Source organism: Gymnoscopelus microlampas, assembly GCF_963454915.1.
Source record: "Gymnoscopelus microlampas genome assembly, chromosome: 11".
In the NCBI taxonomy this organism is placed as follows: domain Eukaryota; kingdom Metazoa; phylum Chordata; class Actinopteri; order Myctophiformes; family Myctophidae; genus Gymnoscopelus; species Gymnoscopelus microlampas.
This window is the reverse complement of record NC_139948.1, coordinates 44,947,572-44,954,687: the sequence shown is the minus strand read 5'-3', so window position 1 is coordinate 44,954,687 and position 7,116 is coordinate 44,947,572. Positions and strand designations below refer to the sequence as shown.

General features: G+C 40.6%; 1 protein-coding gene across 2 annotated transcripts in view; it reads left to right on the top strand.

The window, feature by feature from the left end:
• The first annotated feature begins 792 nt into the window (after positions 1-792).
• The window catches only part of engase (endo-beta-N-acetylglucosaminidase), a 24,853-nt gene continuing 18,529 nt past the window's right edge, over positions 793-7,116 (top strand). For both annotated transcript variants that reach the window (XM_084072889.1, XM_084072888.1), the window contains exons 1-5: positions 793-929; positions 1,656-1,735; positions 4,183-4,384; positions 5,045-5,193; positions 5,523-5,677. In XM_084072889.1, coding sequence (XP_083929015.1) covers positions 877-929; positions 1,656-1,735; positions 4,183-4,384; positions 5,045-5,193; positions 5,523-5,677 — 639 coding nt within the window. In that variant the 5' untranslated portion in view covers positions 793-876. The remainder of the gene's footprint in view (positions 930-1,655; positions 1,736-4,182; positions 4,385-5,044; positions 5,194-5,522; positions 5,678-7,116) is intronic.

Genomic DNA, 7,116 nt, shown 5'->3' with positions numbered 1-7,116 from the left:
ATATGCAGGTGAAAGATAGAAGGAGCTATTACACATTCCAATGTGTTTATTGTTCAATTCTGTGTAAAATACAAATACATTGGACTAATAACTCGAATTACCAACTCTCTTGACCTTTCATATTGAAGAAGCAGTGATCTCAGAAATGCAGATTTTAGACCAAACCCGAAATAAAAAGTGCACAAATGATTGATTGATGTATTCATTAATTATCTATCTAGGAGCAAACCAGTATGGGGAACACCTTGGGGATACACATCATGACAGATATCATAAAATGTCATATTAGCAAGTAAATACTAGGCCACTCAATAATTCAATAGGAAGAAAAGGTTGTGCGTTATTGAATTATTTAGCTGTATTTTATTTGCTTAAGTAGCGTGCGCCATCTCCTGTCAAAAGTGTGCAATTTCTCCCCAGTGCTGAAATGAACCATGGACACACACGCACACGCACACGCGCGCGCACACACACACACACACACACACACACACACACACACACACACACACACACACACACACACACACACACACACACACACACACACACACACACACACACACACACACACACACACACACACACACACACACACACACACACACACACACACACACACACACACACAGGGTAGGCTCCTGTAACAGCTGGAACCACCCCCAACACTCCCAACGTGATCATGCATCTCGACCTACCATTGGTTGAATTCTACCCAAATGGGCGTAACAACAATTCTGCAGCCAATCAGGGTAAAGGATGAAGTGCCACACTGTGACAAACGTGGATGTGGTGACAAACAGGAAGAGTTGAGTGTAGTTCATGTTACATTCATAGCATTTGTTGTAACACTGTTGTAACATTGTTGTAACAACAATGGAGCGAGGGGACACTTCACCAACAGCAGGGTCTGCAGGAGAGACAAGCAGGTAAATATTACTGCACTATAAATACTCAGGCTTCTTTGTATTCGCATGATGCATGCAGGAGTGCAGCAGATCAGGCTATGATCTAAGCTGCTAACATAGTTAAACATTTATTCTGGTACACTGAAATCCTCATTGTTCATTTAAAGGTGGTGCAAATGGTATTTCTTCGTTGAAATGCGTGTTGGATAGATCTATATTCCCAGTAGTAATAATAATAGTAATAATAATTTCTATAGAATGTTCAGTAACAGGCGTTTCCCTCTCTCACCAGCTCTTTAGAAAACTTTGATCCAGAGAATCCATGTAACAGGATAAACAAGTGCAATTGGAAATGATGGAAACATAATCAACAACAACAATAATAATAATAATAATAATAATAATAATAATAATAATAATAATAATAATAATAATAATGATAATGATAATAATAAGTTAATAAGTAAATAACAAAAAAAACAAAACAAAAATCACTAACAGAGTGTACAAATGGAACCAACTGGAACCATCAGTGTCCATTTGGTTCCACTGGTACACTCTCAGAGTTACGAATGGATACATGAACACTGAGGATTTTACTATTATAGGAAAAATCCTCATAAGCTATTTTCAAATAGCCTATGTATAAAATAGGGCTAAAGTGGTTAATGTATGTATTATATTGAGCAACATCTTTTCCATGCAGTCGTTTACATGTAGATACAAACTGTATGTTTTTATTCCCAGGTTGGAGTCTTGTTTGGATCAGCCTATGGATTCCAGCAGTGTTCATGAAGTCATCAAGTTCACACCATCATCTCTGCCAGGTTAGGTTGACTTTATGACCACTATATTACATGACAAATACATTAATACAGGGGTCTTCAACAGGGGGTCCGGGACCCCTAGGGGGTCCTCAGAGTTACTACAGGGGGGGCCGCCAAATGTTTGTGTGATATGATTTTGTTTTTACCTTAACCACTTGAACCCTAGCATCCCTTTTCTGAGGAGAACTGTAGCCAAAAATAGCAGATCTACAAGCTCACAACGCCTCGCGCTGCGAGGCGTTGTGAGCTTGCAGATCGGCTATTTTTGGGAAAGAGCTATCAGTGTAGAGGGCAAAAAGAGTAGACCACGTAAACAAAAAAAGTTGAATCTGAAACACAATTGTATACAATATAGAGGGGGTCCCTGCTTCATCTCTCTCTCAGCAAGGGGGTCCTTGTGCTGAAAACCTTGAAGACCCCTGCATTAATATATAATGCAGTGTGGTTTAGTACACTCACTCTCATACGGTTTTATGTATACATTATACATTATTTGTTGATATACCCCAACAACAATGTTCTAGTACTTTATTAGCTGCCTTTTAATTCACTATGTCACTATGTAATTACACTCTTATCCTGCTATTGAATACTTATGTTTCCAGTTTATACTGTAATGCCTGAATAGCTATGAAGCCGTCACTTAATAGTACTGATACAGCCACTTAAAACCCTATATGTACTTATTCAACCCATTAGAACCGGGAAAGCATCTGTGTCATTTTAGATTTCAGCGTTGGCTTTTCAAACATAGCAGATACTGTATACAAGCTCACAGCGTGTCACTTCGCTGCCGCGCTGCGAGCTTGCACATCTGCTATTTTTGAACATTTAAAAAAAAAAGTGTTTGTCCACAATCAAATACATATCATCCAGGGGGTCCTTGGCACAAAAATGTTTCAGAACTACTGATTTAGAAGGCATTTAAAGGTAGGTAAAGTGATATTTTTGGGTTAAAACATAAAGTATTTTAAAAAAAGGTTAAAGCACTATATTCTGATAGTAATCATTTCTATAGAGTGTTTGTTCAGTAACAGGAGTCTCCCCGTCTCTCCAGCTCTTTAATAAACAGAAAATACTTTTTCTGGTAGGTGTCAAAATCTCAGCCAATCAGGAGAAAGTACAATTTTTAAGCTTCATTTTTATAGTGTTCCAGTTCTAATTTTGCCTGCTCATTTCTTAGTGTCATCACTTCCAATTTCACTTGTTTAATCAATATCCTGATTGAGTTCTCTATCCTGATTGGATAAAATTGGAAATGAAACTGAAACTGAAACGAAAATGCATTTTCTGTTTTATAAAGAGCTGGAGAGACATGGAGACTCCTTATATGGACAGGACACTCTATAGTAACGAGCACTATCAGAACATAGACCCATTTTGCAATTATTTGAATAATTGCAAATCACTTACCCTACCTTTAATTAGAAGGCATTTTCACAATCGGCCTCGGGTCTTAATGGGTTAACCAGTGTCCCCGCAGGGCTCTATACCGGGCCCCTTCCTGTTTTTGCTCTGCCCTACATAGATACACTAAAGGTTCACCCCAGCCTAGGGACACGAGGGTTCGTGTGGTCAATGCAATAGTTAATTTTTTTACACACAGTATAGTGGTGTATTGAGGTTAACCTGGAACGCATCTGTGTAATTTTTTGATTTGAGCTAAAAAAGGATTATTTTACAGTTTGGCTATTCAAAAATAGCAGATCTACAAGCTCGTAGCGCGGCACAGAGTGCCGCGCTACGAGCTTGTAGATCTGCTATTTTTGAAGAATTGTGAAAATGTGTGCAAATCTTTGAATATATGTATTATTTTAAAAGCAAACATTTTTAACTCAAATCTTTGCCTCTGGCTGGTCCCTGGAACAAAATTTTGGTGGGGGGTCCGCGGCCAAATACATATAATTTTGGGGGTCCTTGACAATTATGAAAAAGTTTGAGAACCACTGATATAGAAACGCTTTTTAGAAAACTGTTTGGGATTTAGAAGACATTTGTAGAATCGGCTTCAGGTCTTATTGGGTTAAGACAGTCGCATGACATCAAATCACACAGTGAGACCATCTTATGCAGCCGGTACATTCTGCATAACTAACTGCTGAATTACGGCGGCGACTATCGATAATTCTATCAATTACTTTTTCAATGAATCAAATAATTTATTGAGAAGCTGATAAAAAAAATATATATATGTATACATTTTGATATTCCAACAAATTATTTTACACTTACAATAGCAGATGCGATGCATTGTGTGAGCTGGCAGATCTACCAATTTAACTATTTTTGTCAAAATGTCCACCTAAAATAGGGATCGATTATTTTGCTAAATTACCGATTATCAATTATCTTTTAATAAGCAATAAAATCGATTAGTTTGATTACCTACTGCTCCCTCTATGCTGAATGTGATCTGTGTTTGACCCTCTGTTCATTACGTTTCCCAGCCAAGCAGTATGACGCTGACACCACAGAACCAACCAGCAGTGGCCTTCAGACCATGGAGGAGCTGTTGTCGTGGCAACGAAGCGAGGCCAACCCCTTCGATGTGGCGACCGTCCCGCTGGCCGACCGGGAGCCTCCGCTAGCCGCCTCCCCCCTCCGCACTCTAGTGTCACATGACATGATGGGTGGTTACCTAGACGACAGGTATGGGCCTCATATTTTTGGGCTGTAACTAACGAGGACAATTCCAGTAATAGTTACAATCGGGGGAAGCTTTACTTGTATAGCACTTAAAAAAAACAACGACTGAGTTTTCAAAGTGCGTGCGATACGCAGCCTCTACTGATAAACAAGGGGAATTTCACAGTTGTGTGTCAAAGCAGGTCTTCCCATCCTCATCTTTATCATAATCGCATCAACAGATGAAGGCAGACAAAATGTAATTAGACAAACTTAGCTACCACTGTCACCCGTTGCTGGATAATACACCATAGTGGGAAGCATGGGTGTGAAACATCAAGTGAGATATTATTCACTTGGATCGTTTGTTTTGCTCTTCTGTGTCTCTCAGAATAATAAAGTAAATGTAGAACATTAGCAATTATGATGAGCAAACATTTATTATATTTTAATTTAACTACTGTGAGCAAACTGAAATGAAATAAAGTAGATGAACAACTGATTGCACTGTAGATTTAACTACTTTGAACCTGGCATCCCTATTTTGGGCATGACCTTCTAGGCAAACATTTTCAAACATTTCCAAGTGTGTTGTGAGCGTGTAGTTAGGCTATCTTTGTTGTCAAACAATTGACGGTATAGGACTTAAGTAGTTAATGCTGTCAAACTTCCTGTGTTGTTAAGGTTCGCCCAGGGGACCCACTCGGAGGCTCCGTACGCCTTCTACCACTGGCAATACATAGACATCTTCAACTACTTCACACACGTCATGGTGACCATTCCTCCTGCTGTGTGGACCAACGCTGCACACAAACATGGAGTCATCGTCCTGGGTGAGCGACATGTGATGCGAAAATGATTCCTTAATATACTTGAATCCAGGTTTTTCATCGTAAAAAAGTGGTCAGCTTTAGGTGTGTGTGTGTGTGTGTGTGTGTGTGTGTGTGTGTGTGTGTGTGTGTGTGTGTGTGTGTGTGTGTGTGTGTGTGTGTGTGTGTTTTTTGGTGTTATCCTTTTAGACAAAAGTGTTTGACCGTACTCGTGCTGTTTTTACATTTCTGTCTAATAAAACATTCAATCGATCGATCAATCAATGCTGTGTGATTGGTCAGCAGCTTGAAAAAACGGATGCCGTGATTGGTTGTTTTTTTTTCTTCCCCAGGGACCTTCATCACGGAGTGGACGGATGGGGCCAAAGTGTGCGAGGCCTTCCTGAAGGACGAGGAGTCGTATCGGGCCGTGGCTGACAAACTGGTCCAGATCAGCCACTGTTACGGTTTTGATGGTTGGCTGGTTAACATAGAGAACTCCCTGACTGTGAGTTTTCGTTTTTTTCCCCCCCAATGCTATCACTGTGATCTGCATCAGCGGTTCTAAACCTGTGAGTCGGGAACCCCAGGGGGGTCCCCACATGATTTTTGGGGGGTCCCCCAGATGGTTCCCAGACCAGAATTTAAGGACTTTTAACACATCACCCGCCAAGGTATTAAACATTGTTTGTTATCCCCTTGCCAGTGTAATTACCTTAATCCGATGATATTTGAAACGCTGTGGAAGCGACATTGTGTAGAGAAAAAAAAAAAAATAGTCCCCGTGGGAAGGCGGATGGATCTGTGTATTCAGAGGAACAACAACATTCCAACCGTTTTCAATGCAAAAAACAGCAACTGAGTTAGAGGTGTTTTTTTGAAAATCCCATAGTCAGGGCGGATGGATGTGAAGTTTTTTTAAAATGACGTCACATCCACATAGTTCTTCTCTGAGTGACGATGGATCATCACAGAGCTGTGTTACGGTGCCTAAAACAGCGTGCCTAATTGTTTTAACAGAGACATGACACCTGCGCTACACTGGCATCGTACTTTCTGCTTATGTATGAAGAAATAGTCGATGATATTAACACATAATACGGTACATGTGAGGACTGCTGGATAGGGCTTGAACCAAGGGCTTGCAATGCTCTTGGTTCGATTCCAGTGGGAGACCTACGTTGCTTTCAGCTTCCTAACCTCAGGTCTAAAAATGTAAATAAATGCCTCAAAAAGATAGAAAGGTGGAAGAGCGATCTACAGGAGAAACTGTAATCAAGAACACACACACACACACACACACACACACACACACACACACACACACACACACACACACACACACACACACACACACACACACACACACACACACACACGTCTTGCCACAGACCATAGACTGTATAAAAGAGATGGGCAAAGCCAGACCGCTGGTTTCTACAGACCGAAAATGAAGCCGATTGTACTGGAATTTGAAATCCGCCACCTCTAATATAAGCCCAAAAGCACGTCGGTAACAGGAACCGGAAAACAATCCCCAAAGAGTGCTATTGGTTGGGTAGCTTGTCAATCAAGAGCGGGGGCGCGGAATGAATGCTATTGGCTGTGTAGCTTGTCAATCAAATCATCCCGCCCCTCCTAGAGAATAGCCTTACTTTATCGTCAATTTTGAAATAAATGGGACCATAATTTAGCAAAACGCAAATCATGATGATTGAAAGGAGACTTTAAACTAGCGACTGGAAGCATATAGAATTTATGACCATTTGTATTAAGGTAAGAAAATCTAGTCTAAAGTTTGTCAAAAACCCATCCGCTTGCGTTAGAATAAATGCTTTCTGACACCCGCAGGGGTAAAACAGCGCCAAACAGGCCATTCATATGAACTGTCTTCCGTATTGGCCTCCGTACTGGCCTCATTGTAACTACGTCAGACTGGCCCCTTGC